Below are 21,464 nucleotides of genomic sequence, written 5' to 3'. Positions count from 1 at the left end.
ATACAACGGGTAACGTAACTTCTAGAAAGTTTTTGCAATGGTTTTGATCGGTAGTAGTCGCTAATATAATTTGTTTTTGGGTATTAGTGTTGGCTGTCTGTTGGTACGTAAGTAACACTTCTTGTCCTGATTTGAATGCTTTCTACCTGGTTAATATCATAGTATGGTCTTGAAACAATTACAATCAGGAAATAAAGTTATAAACACTGTTTGCGCTAAATGTAAGTAAATAATAGCGCGGTTTTACCAGCCATTGTTACGTTACTTGTAGCTAGGTATGCTAATGGTGTGTTCTAAACATGACGTTCTAATCACACCAGTGTGATCGTACGCTTCAGGGACCACTCTAGATTGATCACACCGGTGTGATCGTACGCGCCAAAGGGTTCAACTCAGCCCATCTCCCCCCTCTCACTGAGACAGGAGCCCTCTGTGTAAATACAGCAAAGTTATCTGATAGTATTTGTAAGTAGACTGGCTTCATCAATCATGACAATGGACACTTACTGGTGGGCATTTTATATTCACGAAACATTTCACTTTAGTTTTAAAAGGGTTATATTTTGTATTTCATATGGATCTGGGTTACACACTGAAAAGGCACAAAATAAAAACATCTTAAAATGCTTTTAAAACATTTAATTTTCACATACGAACACACATTATTTGAGTTTAATACAAAGTATAGAATTTAACTGTGTTAAACAAATATAATCATACCTTGTGTTAATTGTATTTTTTAAATATTATTTACAATGTTTAGACTCAATATACATCTACATTGCTTTGAACCTATATTAAAATAATGCCATTATGTAAAACACAACCTGTTAAAACAACACATCAGTTCCTAATATTTATAACACTGAGCATAAAGAGGGGTAAGTTAATAAATAAAACCTAAGAACATGATGATTAGGGGGCCATGTTGGTATGAGGGTCATGACACAGAGTTTAACACTGCTACTGTCATGGGTCTTTAATGACCACAGAGAGTCAAGACACCCATTTAACAGCAGCCCTACTCCACACTATTCTTTGGCAGTGGGCTCAACACCGCCTCTTGATATTTTTTACTGGTAAATTTGCTGTTCAGCACAGCTAGTATCTTTCCCCAACCCGCGCATGTTGTTACTTTATTGCAGGGGTGTCAAACCGGTTCCACGGAGGGCCGAGTGTCTGCAGGTCTTTGGGTTTTCCTTTAAATTGGTTCCCAGGTCAGACCTGAACAACCAGGTGGGGGTAGAAATTAACCAATTAGTGAACTAATTAATCAATCAGGTACAAGGTGAGAGTGAAAACCTGCAGACACTCGGCCCTCCGTGGAACCGGTTTGACACCTGTGCTTTATTGGGTTGTGGCTAATACTTTCGTTAGTTATAGAGCCATCACGGAATTTTAAGAGAATTCACTTTAACTCACGTTTAATAAATTGGGACGAGTGAGAGGCATGAACGGAAAAATGTATTGTATAGTTTGATTGATTGATTTGAGGCATACAGCAGGACATTTGAATTGTAAACCTTTATCTTAAAATGGCAATAAGCAACGGACGCATTTGTCTATTAAATACAATAGAGTCAACTCTGACTGCCTATTCGCTAACTGTCATAAGATGTGCTTTTCTACCATGCTGTGCTTCAAAACTATGATCGTAACAAATAGTTCTGCTTTGTATTTTATTATTTCTTAAGATAATTCAAATGTTTAACCTGTTAGTTGAAGTGCAAAAAAAGTCAATTTCCGCCTATTATGATGTACCCAAATCTTAATGTTTGTAGCTCATGACCTGAATATAGTATAAAAAAATTTATGGTACCATTTGAAAGGAGACACTCTATAGTTTGCAGGAATTATAAATTAATGCAGGAAAGTATAACAATAGATTTGGCAGAAGATAAAACAAACCAAAGACACACGTTTTTTGTAAAAAACAAAATTCCTCATGATGTTTGAGTTACAGTGGGGAAAACCAAACATGGATTTGGAACCTGGAGGAACTTTCCACTTGATCTACTAGATGTCAGCAGGATCTGGGTAAAGTTTCATGGCCATTTGATATAAAATTCAGTGATCTACTTACTCATTTGTAAAGCAAATTAGGACACATTATGAATTTTCAAGTTCATACATTCACAGAACATAAAACAGTGCAAAAGTGATTAATATAAGGGTTACACACTCCCAGGAATGTTACACATGATGGAAAATTTGCTTTCCTTCATAAAGGTACTAACAGGAGGCACCAACAAGGAGGCAGGTCCAATGAGCTAACATGTGTGGTGTTTGCATAATATGTGGTGATCTAACATCATAATTGGTGTTTGCATCAGATGTGGTGATCTAACATCATATGTGGTGTTTGCATATTATGTGGTGTTCTACCATTACATGTGGTGTTTGCATCATATGTTAGACCACCACATATGATGTTAGATCATATGTGGTATCTATGCCTCCTTACACACATAGATAGTAAGCAAACAGTTGGCAGGAGTAGAAAGGAAAAGAGTAGAAGGGAATAGGAGAAAGAAGGGGGAGACTTATTGACTTCTGGGAAATCTCTGAAACGGCCAATCAGATGATGGCGTCACAGTGTGGGTCAAGAGCCAGAGGGACATCCTGAATCACTGTTGGGTATTCAGGGAGACATATGGGGTTGAATAGGCCATAAGAAACAGCCACAAAATGGCATAGCCAAATCACAGACAATTGGTTACATATAAGGACATTAGGAACTGAAATCTACTATAATGAAGTGACCCAATTGGCAGTAAAAGATACGATATGACATAGCCTAACATAACATAGCCTAACATAGCCTAATATGCTAATGGTAATACACTGTATGTCTTGGGTAATCTATCTTATTGTACTCACCATGTTGCTTGACTCACAGTCCATGATTTCTTCCAAAATTAGGTCCAAATTGGTCTCCTATGTTGCTTTTCCACTTAGGAGTAGCCATTTAAACTTTAAATGCTGAGTATAGTTTTGTGAGCAGCGATAGCTATGCGTCTTGCGCAATAGTAAAGTTGGGTTGAAGATTTGTGGGGGTGGTGCGCACTGTTGGTGTGTCCTGTGTGTGTGTCTGATGGTGATCGTTCAAAAATTGCTGTAAATTTGCTTGTGTGCTCTCAACCTAGCGAGTTTCAAATCCAATGGTTGTCATTTGAGGGAGTTACATGCTACCAAAGACATGCGCTCGCGCGTAACTGGTGCCAGACTGCATGGCTTTGCTTACGTGGTGCGAAGCATATAGGCAACGCAGAAGGAAAAACTATGTCTGGTTAAATGCTAGAGACTATGTTCTTTTCAGGAATACCAATTGTCGTGGTGTTAAAACTTAGTAAGGTTTGAATATCATGAACAGTTTTGCTCCGAGTTGGATTTTGTTGTACAACGCTGTGGAGAACATGAATCGCTTTGGATTATAAAAACAGAACGATGCTTGGCTAAATCTCTGGGACCATCAAGATAAGAAATCAGAAGAACACAGCTCATTGTAAGTAAACAATTTACCATCAGACACCAAACTAGCAACCCTGGTGCCATTTTTGTGGATGTTGACTATTCTCAAATACTTGCATAGGAGTTAGTCGCCGTAATAGCTACTTTAAATGGTGTACTGCAGTTAGATTAACGAGATCCTAAGCTTTCTACACAAATATAATATGCCTATAACAAAAATCATATTTACAACACTTTGCGGCTTAAACTTTTGGTGTCCTGGTGCCGGGACGTTTGAATAAAGAAGTTTTAAACAAAGTCTTTATTTCTGTGCGGGCTATTGGTGTATTTCTTTATTAAAACATTTCGTAAGTTGCAACTAGAAACATTTCGCTTTTAAATTCGTTATAACCTGTTATTTTAGGAGAACATTGTGACCATGTGTACTGTCGTTTAGAAAAACAATTAGCATTTACAACGTTCTAGCTCCCACATGTGATTGGATTAGTGCAATCACAGTTTGACACAATCTACCTGATATTACCGCGGTAAGAAAATGCTGTAGTTAAACGAGTGACATCTGCATGTAAATAAACATGGAATTTCCACTCTCATCAATAGTAAGAGTAAAGTAAATATACTGTTTTATCAAATTACATTTCCACAAAAGGATATATTATTAAAGTGGGTCCATGATCTGGTTCATCACCCCTTTCATACATTTCTACACACATAATACAACCCACTTCATTGATGTTCTGCTATAAAAATGACAGCCCAATCACAGATTATTGAAATATTGTAGCCTTTGAAATTATTACATTTAATATTTTTATTTAAAATGGATCCAGATTAGACACTTCAAAGGCACAAAATAAAATAAGTGCTTTTTGCACATATCAAGAAGAATGTATAAATATGTAATACAAGATATGCATTTTACTTTAAATGTTCAAGCTGCTATTGTTGGTCTGTTAACCAACGGTAACCACACATTTATTCTAAACTTTGCAGACAACGTGAAAGATACAACATATTAAAACTACAAATACATTTCTAATGTTTCATAAAAGCACTATTTAAAACATTGAACTCAAAGAGGGGTATGTTTTAGCATAAAAACCATTAAAGGTTCAAGACATGATGATTAGGTGACCATGTGGTCATTTGGTCAATTGTGAAATTGTCCCCATGACACAGAGTTTAACGCTGCTACTGTTATGTCTCACCTGACACTTTACACCAATGTACCTTAAAGGGGCTTTTCAGCACAGCACAACTACCTAATGGACTAATTACTACTAATTCTATATATTCTCGGTTACTTGGAAAAAACGTGAACATTAACAGGTTTTTCATTAACACATTAATTCATGCTTTCCCATATTTCCACAAAATCTGGAAATTCTATGAAGGACTCCATTGAAAGTAACGTTTTTTAGAAAGAGTAGGCATTAAAATTAGATTGTTGGAGACAGATTTCATTAAATAATCCCATGCAGGCTGATTTGTAAATAACGGAGACTGAAATAATTTGTGATCCATCGTAACTGGACTTCTGAAAAAGACTGTACAACAGTTGCAGCTCATTCAGAATGCTTTTATCTTTAGTAGGGTTGACTACTGTAATGGCCTCTTAACTGTAAAACAGCTGCAGCTCATTCAGAATGCTGCTGCTAGAATGTTAACCACGACCAAGAGAACAGAACACATCACTCCGGTTCTTAAATCTTTGCATTGGCTTCCAGTCAGTTACAGAATAGATTTCAAAGTGGTGCTTTTAGTTTATATATCTCTGAATGGTTTAGGACCCGAATACATTTCTGATATGTTTACAGAATATAAACCGAGCAGAGCTCTTACATCCATGAACACAGGTCAGCTAGTAGAGTCCAGAGTCCAAACGAAATCTTAGACGTGGCCCAAACGTAAAACAATTTAAATCCAGGTTAAAAACACTTCTCTTCTCACGTGCCTATGACTGAGCACTTAAACTTAACCACACTGTATAGCCTTATAGCTTCCCACTTTTAATCTTTATATGTTTTCTTATTGTAATTTCTTATGATGTATTCATTTGCTTGATGTTTTCATTCAAGTATTTGTTTTTGTTATTGCTTTCATATATTTTTATTTGTAAAGCACATTGAATTGCTTCGATGTATGAATTGTGCTATATAAATAAACTTGCTAAAAGGAGTAATCTTAATATTTTACAGAAGAATCTCAGCCACAGATCTCAGATAGCTACAAAACCAAGCCAAAATAACTGGTAAATTCCCACTGTTTGATCAGCAAGAAGCAAGGCACAAATGAACAGATATAACTTACTTGTTGTTTACTGATCATACTTAGCTTGAATAGGATGCAGGTTGCTGTGCTGCTGGCAATAAATGGAAACATGAAAATCATAAAGAAATGTTTTAATGATCACAAGGCTGATTCGGTCTGGTCATTGACGTAATCACATTGCAAGTGGTCATGAGGGGTTTCGGTTGTTGTATAAAAACCTAAGAAAATAACAGAAATAGAGTCACATTGTTATTACACAGCTTCACAATGTAATCAATCAGAAATAATAATGCTGTCAGTTTGCTTTGTGAGAAGAAATCTTCTAAGAAATACTATTCTTAGAAATAGCTGCCTCTACAAACATGGGTTAAACATTGGGATCAACATTATTTTTGAAGTCATACAAAATAAATATTTTAATCTGGATAAAGTGGTCACCTTGAGCCCTGTAGCATTTCACCATCAGTATGATGGACACCAGTAGAATGGGAGACACCACCAGAAGACCACACAGCAGTCTGGACAGTGAAGAGGAGTCCAGAGAACCTGGAGGGATGGAGACCAGAGAACCTGGAGGGATGGAGACCAGAGAACCTTTGAGAGGACAGCAAAACACATTTTAACCTTCATGACACACACATGCGCGCACACACGCGCACACACACACATAGTGGAGGGGTAAATGGGTGCAAGAGAACGTCCCCTTAGTGATAAATGGATTGGCGTAGTGGAGGAGAGGAAGGAACCAGGCAGAGTGGTAGAAAAATAGAAAATAACACAGAGCACTGACAACACTAAACAAAACTAAAGGGCTGGCTATGCAGCAAAAACTGAAGTAACCACTAACATCAAACAAACGTAGACATGCAACAATGACAGACAAGTGAGGGGAGCAGAGGAGAAACATTTAAACACATACTGATGACTTGATTGGGACCTGGTGTGAACGACAATTGGAGACGAGACAAATGAAGGAGTCCGGGATGAGTTCATGTACAACGGGAATCTGGGAAGAGCGGGAGATGACAGAGCTGTCCGTCACCTCACATTCACAGTCTCCATATTGTTTGTCTCCATATTGATAAAACAGATGCAATCATAAATGACCATGAAAATCTGGAAATTCTTAGAACTGGCAACTAATCTTTTGTCACAAGCCAAACATTTAAATGATCATATGTTTCACGGCCTACATTATCCTCCATGTTCCTCATCAGTCAAGTCCAGAAGACAAGGAGAGGTGTAGCAACCCGTAAACTCAGGGATGATCAGTCTGGTCACTTTGATTTACATATGTGTATGTGCCTGTACCAGTTATCATAAGCACCCATAAGGTGTAGGTCGTTTAACATGAACCATTCAGTAAAATTGTGTGTGTTCTTGGGTCTAACAGAAAGTTAATTTTGCCCATGACTCAGGGATGACTAGACAATAGTCATGTGTTCCTGGGCTTAACCAAACTGCTTGGAGATTTCCAGGACTCAGGGACTCCAAGTCTGATGGCTTGGACTTATTTAGGTGTGTGTAATTACCAGTAACCCTACAAGCTTCAGTACAGAGATGGATGAGGAATGTCGTAGTAATCTATATTCCAAAGAAACACAATTCATTCCAATCAGGTAATAAAGTTACAGTACAACATATAGTTACATACAAACACGATTCAATGTCCTCCCTAATAGCCTAACAGTCTACCAATTATACCATAAGTATTTAACACACTATAGCACAAAGTTATGCTAGGAGCTTCTGTTAAAGATAGACTCCTGAATGATTACAACAAAACATGTTGGGAGGTCTCTTAAACTCTTAGACAAACTCAAAAAACTTTTGGAGACATGGCAATTTATCCTAAACGTATCTAAATTATCTAAAACACTCCACCAAATAGTCATTAGCATTACTTTACCTTGGCATACACAATGAACACAAAGGACAGGATCTGTCCCATTTAATCAATCCAAAATGTCCACAATATCATGCATTTAGTTACACTCCAGTTTGTTCAGAGTTTAACACCTGGTGTTCCAGATCTTTAGAGAAGTAAATGTTACCCAGGACACTGATTAACATCACCAAGGGTCTGTTGGGGACTTGGTGGGGCCAGAAGCGCCTCTTCGTCAAGTACACTTCCACTGTTCCTTAACAGACATTTCTCATGACACTACACACACACACACACACACACACACACACACACACACACACACACAGAAACACCTTTTCTCACCTCTCACTGTTACCCAGCTTCCAGGTGATTCTCCTTCATTAGATTTACATTTATAAAAGCCTTCATCTGACTTTAATACTACAGGGAAGGTCATTGCTCCTGTGGTAACCTTCCTGATAAGAACTCCATCTTTGTAGAAATCAGCTTTTATAATGTTTGATATGGTTGTTCTGTGTTTACAGACTAGAGTCACTGTGTCTCCTTCAGTCACTGGATGGATGGGACTCTCCAGGATCACATGACCATCTGTGGACATAATATAAATAATTAAAATGTTAATCTGGACACTGGGGTCTTTAAAATCCTCACTTGGGTTTCATAAGTCACCATCCAGTTACAGCACTGAACATGCTATCAAACAGTCAATAAAACAAATAAATTACCAGTCACTGTGATGTTGACAGCATTACTGTTCTCTCCTGATCCAGACTCACACCAGTACACTCCACTGTCACGAGTCAGTGGGCAGCTGATGTTACATGTGGACCCTTCTATTGTTCCCCAGAATGAAAGACACTCTGACTCTGTTCCTCTGTCTGTGTATCTCATCAGTCTCCATCCAGTAGAGTTTCCTATCTCCTCACAGCTTAGTGAGACAGATGTCCTTGTAAAATGCTGAGTTCTGTTAGGATTTACTGTCAGAGAGACTGTAGACTGCAGATCTAAAACACAGAGTTAAACGTATTGTTATTCATACAATGGAAAGTGTTTGAATTAGTCAATTGTTCAAGTCTAACGTATTTATAAAGCATATTTAAAACTAGTGTCAACCAAAGGCTATACAATCAAACCCAGTATCTAGGACAGGAACAGGAAAACCATGCATAAAACATATAACTAACTAAACATATTTTCATAGGACATGACAAACACAACTTCCTAGCATGGAAGCATGGAGGTGGAAACATCATTCTTTGGGGCTGCTTTTCTGCAAAGGGGACAAGAAGACTGCATCGTATTGAGGGGAGGATGGATGGGGCCATGTATCGCGAGATCTTGGCCAACAACCTCTTTCCCTCAGTAAGAGCATTGAAGATGGGTCATGGCTGGGTCTTCCAGCATGACAACGACTCGAAACACACAGCCAGGTCAACTAAGGAGTGGCTCCGTAAGAAGCATCTCAAGGTCCTGGAGTGGCCTAGGCAGTCTCCAGACCTGAACCCATTAGAAAATCTTTGGAGGGAGCTCCGTTTTTCCCAGCGACAGTCTTGAAACCTGAAGGATCTGGAGAAGGTCTGTATTGAGGAGTGGGCCATTGCAAACAAAGGTTTTTGTACCAAATATTAAGTTCTGCTTTTCTTATGTATCAAATACTTATGTCATGCAATAAAATGCAAATGTATTATTTAAAAATCATTCAATGTGATTTTGTGGATTTTTCTTTTAGATTCCGACTCTCACAGTTGAAGTGTACCTATGATAAAAATGATAGACTTCTACATGCTTTGTAAGTGGTAAAACCTGCAAAATCGCCAGTGTATCAAATACTTGTTCTCCCCACTTTAGTTTGCTCTCAAGTGTCCAATCATAGTGTTCCAAGCATAAAACACACAGTCCAATGAGGACATCTCTATCAAATGGGTTACATCCTGCCCCATTGCATTTGGACGATGCACAACTTCACACCATCCAAATGAAAAGTCTATTGCATTTGGATTACGCACAAGTGTACACAATGCAAATGCAATGTGTATATATTCATTTATATATTTAATAATGTAATTATTGTTTGCTTGTCTACGCAATTCAAATGCAATGTAGCGGTGTGAAGCGAAGAACACGACTTGAGTTTTGTGCTAATTGTCCAGCCTGCGCAACTTTATGGACGTTTACAACGACGCACAAGTGTACACAATGCAAATGCAATGTGTATATATTTATTAATATATTTAATAATGTAATTATCCATTTAATAATGTAATTATTGTTTGCTTGTCTATGCAATTCAAATGCAATGTAGGTGTGGGACTTTCAGTAAGATTGAGGTGTTCCCATTCCATTATGTCCATGCACACTGAAAACACTAGGCAGTTCACTCAACACTACACTCAACACTACACTGCAACCAACAATACTCATCTATGATCATAATGATCACACATGAACATTCCAGAAGATGTCTTTTCATGTACATTCAATGTACATTAGAATATTCCTTTATATTCCTTTTTAATTTATAATATTCAATACTTCTACCCATAATCTTTTTATTCCCCATCTTCTTTTACATTGTATATTATTTCTATTTTTATTTATCTCTTAATTCTTACTACGTAGATGTGGGGTGCCAAGTCACAAGAATGTCTTACTAGTCAATTTCATCTTAGTCAATATTATGCCACAGAAATATGACTTATAGTCAGTCATTTCTCCATAAAACATGCCAGGCATTTTTTGGTAGTTGAAAGAGAACATTTGCAGTATTACTCCCATTCAAATGTGTAGTTTCTAGGAGGCTACACAATTAGAGAAGGGGTGCATATGAACCTATACTGTAAGTTCAAGGATGCCTGTTCAGTTACGCATCTTGCCTTGTCAAACCGGTTCCACGGAGGGCCATGTGTCTGCAGGTTTTTGGGTTTTCCTTTAAATTGGTTTCCAGTTCAGACCTGAACAACCAGGTGGGGGTAGAAACTAACCAATTAGTGACATAATTAGTCAATTAAGTACAAGGTGAGAGAGAAAACCTACAGACACTCGGCCCTCCGTGGAACCGGTATGAGACCTCTGCAGTAGGCTATCTCGTCAGCGGCTGGTCTGGATACAGCAGGTCAGATTGTGTAGGCCAGGGTTGGGCAATTCATTTTTACAAGGGGCCACATGAAAAACCTGAATTGTGTCAGAGGGCATAGGTTAAATATAGGTTAAATAAGAAAACAAAAGCAATTATTGAATCAGTGCAATTTTTTTTTTACTCATTAATCTCCACAAACAATGAAAAACAACAAACAACTTAACAAGTTTTATAGAAATACAGCAATACAACAAACAATAACTTGTAATGTTTTCCACCTCATTTTACCTCTTCAGTGAGAATAATCCAGTCGGTTCTGGGCTTGAACAAGGGCATTGAAATCTGGCTGAATGTCTGAGGTGGCTATGCGAAGGACAGCTGAGAGGTGGTCAGTGATAGAGGATCTGTGTTTGGATTTGTTGAACTTCATCACTGAGAATGTCTGTTCACATACATAGGTAGATCCAAAGAGGACTAGAATCCTCTGAGCATGCCTCCTCAGGTGTGGAAAGTTCTTCTCTTTGAGGGAGGAGTAAAAGTCCAGCAGTGAGACTGACCTGAACTTCGCTTGGATGAAGTTAACTGTTTTAGTTACAGCATCAACAACATGGTTCATTTTTAACACTGTCTTACATAACACTTCCTGATGTATAATACAATGCAAAAATTTCAATTTCTGCAAAGGGTTAATTTCTGTCACTTTATCCTGCATTCTCTTTAAAAGTCCAACATTTTTCCCAGTCAGATTTGGACAACCGTCTGTTGTCACACCTGCCAGCTTGTCCCATTTCAGTCCTAACATGTCCAAACATGCATTTACCTCTGTGAACAAGTCATTACCAGTGGTTGTCCCTTTCATTGACTGCATGGCTGCCAACTCCTCCGAGATTTGAAAGTCTGCAGTTATCCCACGTAAGAAGATGAGTAGCTGGGCGGTGTCACGTACATCGCAGCTCTCATCCAAAGCCAGAGAAAAATAGTCAAAAGTCGGCCGCTCTGTTCTTCAGCTGAAGCTCCAAGTTTCCAGCGATGTCCTCAACCCGCCTCGTTACAGTGCGTCGGGAGAGTGACACGTTCTTAAATGCGCCCTTTTCTCCGGGCACAACAACGCAACAGAGTCCAATAAGCACTCCTTAATAAACTCTCCGTCAGAAAACGCTTTACTTTTTCTGGCGATTTTGTGAGAAATTACATAACTTGTCCTGATGGCTGCATCTCTGGGGGTGTGAAGTTTCATAAAAAGTCCTTGTTGGGTTTGCAGTTTTGCTTGCAACGCATCAGACTCCCACGCGTGCTCTTCATCAGACACATTTCTGTATTTATCCTCATGCTTGGTTGTGTAGTGGCGATTCAAATTATAATCCTTTAACACAGCGACCTATGTACCACATATTAAGCAAACGGCTCTAACTTTATTTTCTGTAAAGAAATACTTGGCAGTCCATGTCTTGTTGAAAACACGGCATTCGTTATCAACTTTTCTTTTCTTAGCTTGAGCCGACATCTTGAGGGTAACCTGGCTAGTGTCACTTGTCGCTGTTCACCTTCACTCTCAGCTCACGCACGCATATACGTCCATACGTCAGTAATACAAACGTAACACTTTTCAAAATAACATTTCCAAAGGCCGAAAACCAAAAACCGAAAGAAAAGATTGTGTAAATTTTCGGTGGCCGACTTTTCGGTGCATCCCTATAATTTATGATTGGCCTCACACGGGCCGGACAGGGACGTAAAACGGGCCGGATGTGGCCCGCGGGCCGGTGTTTGCCCAGGTCTGGTGTAGGCCAATGTGTACTTGTTGTCTGCCTGCTACATTAAGGCCTATTTCATTTATTGGAGTAATGTGTTATTATGAATGTTAAATCCGATTATAACGGGAAGTGAAGAACGCAACTTGAGTTTTGTGTTTTTTGTCCAGCCTGCGCAACTTTATGGACGTTTACAAACGACTCTAACTTGTCAAGACTTACGCCTACTTTTGAGCTATAGAACGGTGCTCAGCTGGGCACAACCAAGACACGAACACTTCTCCGATCCCCCACTTGATCATGCGGTTGCCGCAATGAAAGAAACTGAAAACATCCCACATGAAACTAAATAGATTCTCTGGTTAATGAGTTCTCAAAGCGACCCAAATGTGTATCCATAACAGACAAGCAGTGTTGCCAACTCCTCAGTAAGGAAAGTCGCTATTGGCTGTCCTAAAAGTCGCTAGAAGATACTAAATGATGTCATCGCCTAATTTGCATAATTTTCCATCAGCATCATGAATGGATATTTTTTTTTCTTTTTTAACATACAAATCTCTCGTTGGGCAAAATAATTGACATGCGTATTTACAAATGTTGTCCATGTACAAGAAATAATTACCTGAGCAAAAAAACAAAGAACAAATCAAAAACGTGGGCGCTATTTAAGTCAAAATCAAAAGGCTAGAAAAAAAAATAAACATTTTGATTTATTTTAGACAAAGAACATTTACATTTGACATTATAGGCGGAAAAAACCAGCGGGGGCTTCCCGTATGCACAATTCATTTTCAGCCTGGACGCGGAGGAATTAACATCTGCTGCTCTGACTGCAGCTCGGAGGAACTGCTGTGCGAGGACTGGGCCGCCTGTGAGTGCTTTCAGATGGGGGAGGGGCCCACGTCGGCACCTGCTGCTCATTGAGAAGAGTAAGAACAAGTCTCCAATAACACCACAAAAAGTCGCTAAGGAGGTCTGAAAAATCGCTAAATCTAGCAACAAAGTCGCTAAGTTGGCAACACTGCAGAAAAGGAAAGAATGGAACTTGTTCATGTGCTACTTGATTGAAAGCACTCATGGGATAGTTTGCACTCAAGTGTCCAATCACAAGCAAAAACCACTGCAATCCAATGAGGACAGCTCTATCAAATGGATTAGGTCCCGCCCCATTGCATTTGGACGACAAACAACTTCACACCATCCAAATGAAATGTCTTTTGCATTTGGATGATGCATATGGGTACACAATGCAAATTCAATGTATACATATTTATTTATATTTTTTATAATGTATTTATAATTTAATTTTTTTATAATTGTTTGCTTGTCTGCGGAATCCAAATGAAATATACGAGTGAGACATTCAGTATTATTGAGGTGTTCCCATTCCATTATGTCTGTAAACCGATACGGGTCTTGTAGACATTTTAGGTACAATTTATAGGCACCATAAACTTGTATGAAAATATATTAAATACTGTTCAATTACATCCTACTCAATATTTTGCCCTAATACATTTGATTGATATTAAATTCTCAGTAAAAAGTGCAAAGAAGTTTTCCTTAATCACAAAGCACATCATGCTCTTTTTCTAAACAAATAAATGTTCTAAATTGGCCTAGTTTTGGTATTAGAAAAAAGAAAAAATTCAGTATTAAGTCCTTACAAATGTATAGTTTCTAGGAGGTTACACAATTAGAGAAAGATATTGGGACAACATTGACCACTGACCAACAGTAGCAACCAGGCAATAGATGTTAATAATCTGTCAGTTGCACACCGCACTAATTTTGGCAACCCTGCATGCTTGTGTTCCCTGCATAAATGGTGAAACAAACATAACCTACCAGTAGCCCAACTCACGGAGAATAGAAAGGAAAAAGCAATTTCACCATCTCATCAGGCCCACTCTGGATTAGACATGTCAGATTGCTTATATCTATGTGTAGTCTGCCTGATACATTCAGGCCTATTCAGTTTTTGAATGGGTGTTGGGAGTAAGGTTTTGTTATGATTGTTAATTCTGATTATAACAGGGATGAGGAAAACATTACTTGAGTTGTATCTGTTTTGTCCAGCCTGCCTGGACCTGGTCCCTATGTTTAACACCTTGCGCCTATTTATTCTATCGGCAACTAAATAACATAGCTACGGTGAAATCTGTATTTTTCATACCTTCTAAAGGTTTACCCTTAATATTGAGCTATTGATTGGTCCTGGCATCCTGGCACAAACAAGACACACCCACTTTACCAGTCCTCCACCTGATTACGCATTTGCCACATTGAAAGTAGCCTAACTGAAAACATGCTATCAACATAAGTTCTCTGGGTAAATAGTTCTCAAAGCAACCCAATTCTGTGTCTATAACGACAAGGGCGCACTGAAACTCGTTCATGTGCTACATGATTGAGAGCCTCATCTAATGGTTGCTTCTCAAGTGTCCAATCACAGTGTTCCAAGCATATAACACACCGTCCAATGTGGACAGCTCTATCAATTAGGTGAGATCCCGCCCCATTGCATTTGGAAGATGTACAACTTCACACCATCCAAATGAAATGTTTAAAGTGGGGCAAAAAAGTATTTAGTCAGCCACCAATTGTACAAGTTCTCCCTCTTAAAAAGATGAGAGAGGCCTATAATTTTCATCATAGGTACACTTCAACTATGAGAGACAAAATGAGAAAAGAAAATCCAGAAAATCACATTGTAGGATTTTTAATGCATTTATTGGTGAATTCCTCAGTCATATGGTCAGATGAAACCTAAATAGAACTTTTTGGTAAAAACTCAACTCATCGTGTTTGGAGGAGAAAGAATGCTGAGTTGCATCCAAAGAACACCATACCTACTGTGAAGCATGGGGGTGGAAACATCATGCTCTGGGGCTGTTTTTCTGCAAAGGGACCAGGACAACTGAAAGAATGAATGGGGCCATGTATCGTGAGATTTTGAGTGAAAATCTCCTTCCATCAGCAAGGGCATTGAAGATGAAACGTTGCTGGGTCTTTCAGCATGACAATGATCCCAATCACACCGCCCGGGCAATGAACGAGTGGCTTCGTAAGAAGAATTTCAAGGTCCTGGAGTGGCCTAGCCAGTCACCAGATCTCAATCCCATAGAAAATCTTTGGAGGGAGTTGAAAGTCTGTGTTGCCCAGCGACAGCCCCAAAACATCACTGCTCTAGAGGAGATCTGCATGGAGGAATGGGCCAAAATACCAGCAACAGTGTGTGAAAATCTTGTGAAGACTTACAGAAAACATTTGACCGCTGTCACTGCCAACAAAGGGTATTTGGATTAACAAAATATTGAGATGAACTTTTGTTATTGACCAAATACTTATTTTCCACCATAATTTACCAATAAATTCATAAAAAATCCTACGATGTGATTTTCTGCATTTTTCTTCTCATTTTGTCTCTCATGGTTGAAGTGTAACTATGATGAAAATTACAGGCCTCTCTCATCTTTTAAAGTGGGAGAACTTGCACAATTGGTGGCTGACTAAATACTTTTTTTCCCCATTGTATTTCATTTGGATGATGCGTAAGTGTCCACAATGCAAATGTAATGTGTGTTTATTTATTTATATATATATATATATATATATATATATATATATATATATATATATATAATTTATTTCATATTATGGCACATTTAGTCTTCCATACACAAAAGCAATTGGTGGGAAGACCTAAGAGTCCTGGAGGAAGAGTGGTGGATGAGGAGGTTATATTGAAACAGTTGCAATAATCCTGATGGGAGGAAATTAACGCATGAATAACAGTCTGCAAATCCTTGAAAGTAAGAATGGGTTCCAATTTGCCAATGACCCAGAGCTGGAAAAAGATACCTCTGACAACAGTGTTTACTTGTTAATCAAATTTGAGATCAGAACAAAAAATAACCCAGAGATTCTTTGCATAGTTCAGTACATTGATGGATAGAAGTCCTAGGTTATTAACGATAAATCAGAGAGTGATTTCAGGGATTTCTTGTTGTCAGGTTTCAGGGGAAGTTACATCTGTGTGTCATCAGCATAGCAATGGTAAGATATGTTATTATTCTGAAAGACTGAGTCCAAGGGAAGCATTTATAACGAGAATATGATAGGGCCTAGGACTGAGCCTTTAGGTACCCCACAGGTGATTGATGCCGGAGGAAAAATTCCAGATATTTACAGAAAATGTCCTGTTTCTCAAACATGAACGTAATGGTAATGTAGTTACTGACCTCCTGACCAGAGAAACTGAGGTTCACTGTAGTCTGTGTAATAGAAGGGGTCTCCTCTTCCAGCTCTACACACATATCCTCCTGTGTGAATACGATCAGCAAGAGTGTAATATTCTTCAGTATTCCCATCATCAGATAGGGGCTGTAAAGTGTAGGACTGATCTGAAGGAACATTCCTGTACCAGAAGAACTTCCAGTCTGTAGATGTCTCTTTAACTTTACATTTCAGAGTCACTGAGTCTCCAGGGTTCAACCACTGAGGAGAGACACTCAGGACAGGCTTGGGTTTGACTGGGATTAGACAGAGAACATGTTGTAAACTGTTGGTCTTAGAAAGTATTGTAGAATCTGAGCATTAACAATTACAATATGAATGTACGTTTCATTGGAAGTGAATGTGCCTAGATAATAAGAACAACAGAAACATCTCTGTTTAGATTATCTCTCAGTATGTAGCGCTCTAATGACAGGAATGTTTACGATGGCCATATGGCATGGGGTTAACTTCTAAAAACATGGTCTTAGTTGGAAACGCCCTTAATGTATAGGCTAGCTGGTAACCAACATTACAGTGAGAAGAGATTGAGTGAGATGAGATTGAGGTTGTGTAAGGAAGACCAGGTCCGTAACCTCATGAACAAGACTTTCTAATGCTGCAATAAATAATATACTTTCTCTCTCCCTTGACAAACGGGTATGCTAATTATTACAACCACTATACGATACGGCCGATTTCTAACAGTATTCTAGTTAAGTGTAGAGAGGTTAACATGATTAAATACTGTGGACTTACCAGATACAGTCAGTTGTACAACATTACTGTAATTGGAGGTCTTTCTTCCATTTACACACCTACATCTATATGACCCACGATTGTTTCTTTTGGCAGGACTGATTCTGTACTCAGGTTCTGTCTGACTAATGTTCTGATAGTGAAACCACTCATACTGCCAGTCAGTGTCTCCTCCCCCCAGTAGGACACATCTGAGAGTGACCGTCTCTCCAATGAATATCTGGGTCCAGTTGGGTTGGATGGTCAGTACAGCGACTGGATTTTCTACAGAGACACGACACAGACAACTACCTCAAAAAACTGTTGAACATGTTTTATGTGTTGATTTATCAATAGTTCAACTCATGTCTATAGCTTCAAGTTAGTTACACTTGTTGTTTTTTAGTATTCAGGCTTAACATTGCATCCTAGATTACACATTCTGAAATTCTTCAAAATATCTATTGCATTTACACATAATCTGAGCTGTATTTGGTATATTGACATTTCTTGCAGTAGACAACATAGGGGCAGAATTCATTAAATATACAAACCTTTACATCCAAAGACATACAGTTGGGTGGTGATCATATAAAATAATGAGCATTAGTGTGTCCAACTTATCTCCCCAAAAGTTCCCAATAGAAACCAAAAAGAACAAAAGGATGCCAGTTCAGTTCACGGTTGTTTTTTCTTTTATAAGAGTATGTTTATTAAAGTCACTTTAATAAACATACTCTACCTTGACCGTGACAATTGGTGTTCATATAATTTAATTTACTGCATCCTGTGAATTTTTTTTAATCCACACTCCTTTATCTTCCAAAGCATTATAACGGATGAATGGTTGAATAAAAAGAAAACTGGAAAGGCAAGAGAAATGTGGGACATGAATTTTCCTTTTCAATGTGCCTATCCAATCAACCATTGTGGCACACATTGTTTTAGAACAGCACAGGAGAAAACATCAGCATGAACATTAAACATCACATTTTTATTTCTGACAAACAGATGTCACTGTTGAGTAAATGTCAGTGTGTCAGTGTGACTTTTCCATTTAAATTTAGATCAGTAGTGTAGCCTAATGACGATGAATAATTAAACAAGAAATGTAGGCCTATGTGAAGAAAAACAAAGGAACTATTTTAAAATTAAGCAAATGTATGAACAGCAATTGCAAAAAGTTGTAGCCTGCATTCGGAAAACTCAAAAGACTGAAAAGCACAATTTGAATAAATGCAGTAGTTAATTTTATTACAGATTGCAGTCTTTGAGCAACAAAAATCGAACTATAGCAACCCACCCTCCCACTGTGCTGAAAAAAACTAGGGTAATCATTGGAATTATTACATTTTACAACTTTTAGACTCTGACAGTAGCCAAAACATTATATTAGGAAAAGACCACACAATAGTACTCTACAGTGTGTCTCCATACTTTTAAATTGTCTAAATTCTGTGTGTTCTCAGCTGATAATCTGCTTGTATTTCAATGTATAAAGCAAGAACATGTGAAAGAAAAGCAGTGGAAGAGACAAAGATGAAACATAAAGAGAGGTACTGTATGCTCTGATGAATGAATATCTACCATCATCTTCAGATTGACCATAGTAGATGAAGGTTGTCAGAACTGCAACAAAAACAATTGATGTAATTACAGTACAGTAGTAATCCAGTAGACTATTCTACTGAAGTAACAGAGTAGTAATATTTATCCTAATTGACAAATATAGAAACTAAGTCAATACTCACAGAGAAGCAAAGAGAACCAGATGTGCTCCATTCTGACTTGAGACTGTCTGGAAAGTTTTATTTACACACTTCTCTGTGTCTGATAAGATGTGAGGCTGATTTGATCACACCACTTCCCTAACAGAGTTTCTAGCGATTTTACTATAGATTAATTAATGTCCTGCTTTATAAACTTCTCCTTACACTTTGTTCAGTCAGTAGTATCTGGAGAAATCAACCTAATATTTGGCTACATGACCTCACACTGGTTGCTTCATCATTAGTGGAAAATAGAAGGATTGGAAAATCGAGATTTACAGTTTTAATTTGAGTAATTTAGTAAACACAATTATCCAGAGTGACTTGCATTTAATGTATTCATTTAACTATTCAGTAGTAGCAAGAACACTATCAAGAGTCAAATAATATTAATAATAACAATTGAATAAATTTGTTCACAATGGCAACAGTGGGGGAAGTGGATTTCATCTCCTTTAAACTAAGACAGCAGAGTCCTGCCCCCACATAATGGAACCAACTTACCCTTGTTGGATTTTAGCAATTACGAATAGTGGAAAAATTATAGTCAAGCGAGATACATTCAGTTACGTATAGTGGAGAAATTATAGAGTCAAGGGAGATACATTCAATTACGTATAGTGGAGAAATGATATTTATTGGAATTGCAGCTTAGTTGTCTTCATGAATGTTCCGTACATCATCTCATCATTTACATGGCTGGTCTCATATATACAGGTAGGCGTGTCTATCTAGAACATTGCATTCATCCTGTGACACACATCACTCTACCCTGGAAGACAAATGGTCAGTCACACATTCCTGAGGTTGACAATGTGACTTCCTGAGAGAATCTAAACACAGGTGTTCTCTTGTTCCTTAATTTATCTAGATTATCTTAATAATAATGTAACAACACATGCATTCATACAATAATAATACAATCAGAATTGTACACCCTTGAAGACAGTACAGCAGAATACCTGAGCTCAGGCCCAGCATTTCTGGATCTTTTATATCTGGTTTCTTCTTAGCATGGTGGAGTATACACTTGCAATTGTAGATGCAGCGATGTACTGTGTTCACAGACAAGGGTTTTCGGAAGTGTTCCTGAGCCCATGCAGTGATGTCCACTATAGACTTCAGAATATTGGTTTTTGGCCTTGTCCCTTGCATACAGAGGTTTTTTCAGGTTCTCTGAATCTTTTAATGATATTATGTACCTTAGATGATGAGATCCCCAAACTATTTATTATTGGAAAATGTATTTATAATCTAAAACAGTTTGTCTGGGCAGTCTTTCACAGAGTGGTGAACCCATCCTCCCTGGGATTAATTTTTTTACCCAATCATATTATTTACCTGTTGCCAACTGACCTAATTAGTTGTGAGATGTTGTATCGGGTTGTTTTCTTTGCATTACACAACTTTTCCCGTCTTTTGCTGCCTCTGCCCCAGCTTTTTTGAAACATTTTGCTGGCATCCAATTCAAAATGGACATATGTTTCCTAATATGTATGATTTGCACAAATTATTTGCACATTTGCATTCTGTTTTGCATTCTGTGTCCCAACATTGTTGGAAACAGGTTTGTATTAACAAATAGAAATATATAACTCTTTTAATTATTTAATAGTTAAAAAATGGATAAACCATGATTTGAGATGTAGATTTGAGTATGCATCCGCTCCAAAGTTGGCTACTGGTTAAAAAAAGTTATTTCCTTGCCCACAAAGGAAATTGTTAAATATTCAGCCACTGCTTTAGTGGTTGACTTGATCATTAAACAGATATGGTTTTGTCATGCAGTATAACTTCAGTTACATATTATGTACATGGTGATGTCTTTGTTATTGTGTTGTTTATGGTTGGGTTAATGTATATAATGTTTACTGTTGTTTATTTGTGTGAATCGGTGTGTGTCTGTGTCATTGGTCACATTAAAGAAACCCAACCTGTCTTGTTGAACCTGCATTCTCATTCCTCTCTCATATTAACACCAACATGGAACATCATTTGGTTTCCATGTCAAAATGTCCCACCTGATTGTTGATTACAGAGGAATGATTATTAATTATTAGATTAAGTGACACATTGCACTGAACACTGTCATTACAACGAACATTAAGGAAGCAATGCTAGTTATAGAACTGTTGGGGAAGTTATGTCATGGTGCGGTGAGCAGCAGCGCCACCGTGCCATATTTTCACAAGTTCCCATATTCTCACGAACACATCCCGGAC

General features: G+C 38.0%; 1 protein-coding gene and 1 long non-coding RNA gene across 2 annotated transcripts; both read right to left on the bottom strand.

The window, feature by feature from the left end:
• Positions 1-5,839: 5,839 nt before the first annotated feature.
• On the bottom strand, positions 5,840-6,622 carry LOC117593446. The gene is made up of 3 exons (XR_004574852.1): positions 6,410-6,622; positions 6,181-6,336; positions 5,840-5,960 (listed from the first exon to the last, which is right to left on the bottom strand). It is a non-coding gene; the product is annotated as an uncharacterized LOC117593446 (long non-coding RNA).
• A 109-nt stretch (positions 6,623-6,731) lies between these two features.
• Positions 6,732-20,223, bottom strand: LOC114829703 (Fc receptor-like protein 5). Its single transcript, XM_029115511.2, has 6 exons — positions 20,205-20,223; positions 17,573-17,758; positions 16,795-16,992; positions 8,356-8,640; positions 7,973-8,218; positions 6,732-6,748 (listed from the first exon to the last, which is right to left on the bottom strand). Exons 1-6 carry the CDS (start codon positions 20,221-20,223, stop codon positions 6,732-6,734), a joined length of 951 nt encoding a protein of 316 aa, XP_028971344.2.
• Positions 20,224-21,464: the final 1,241 nt, after the last annotated feature.

The sequence above is a fragment of the Esox lucius genome, chromosome 20 (genome assembly GCF_011004845.1).
Source record: "Esox lucius isolate fEsoLuc1 chromosome 20, fEsoLuc1.pri, whole genome shotgun sequence".
Taxonomy (NCBI): domain Eukaryota; kingdom Metazoa; phylum Chordata; class Actinopteri; order Esociformes; family Esocidae; genus Esox; species Esox lucius.
The sequence above is the reverse complement of the archived record's forward strand: the minus strand, read 5'-3'. Positions and strand labels throughout refer to the sequence as shown.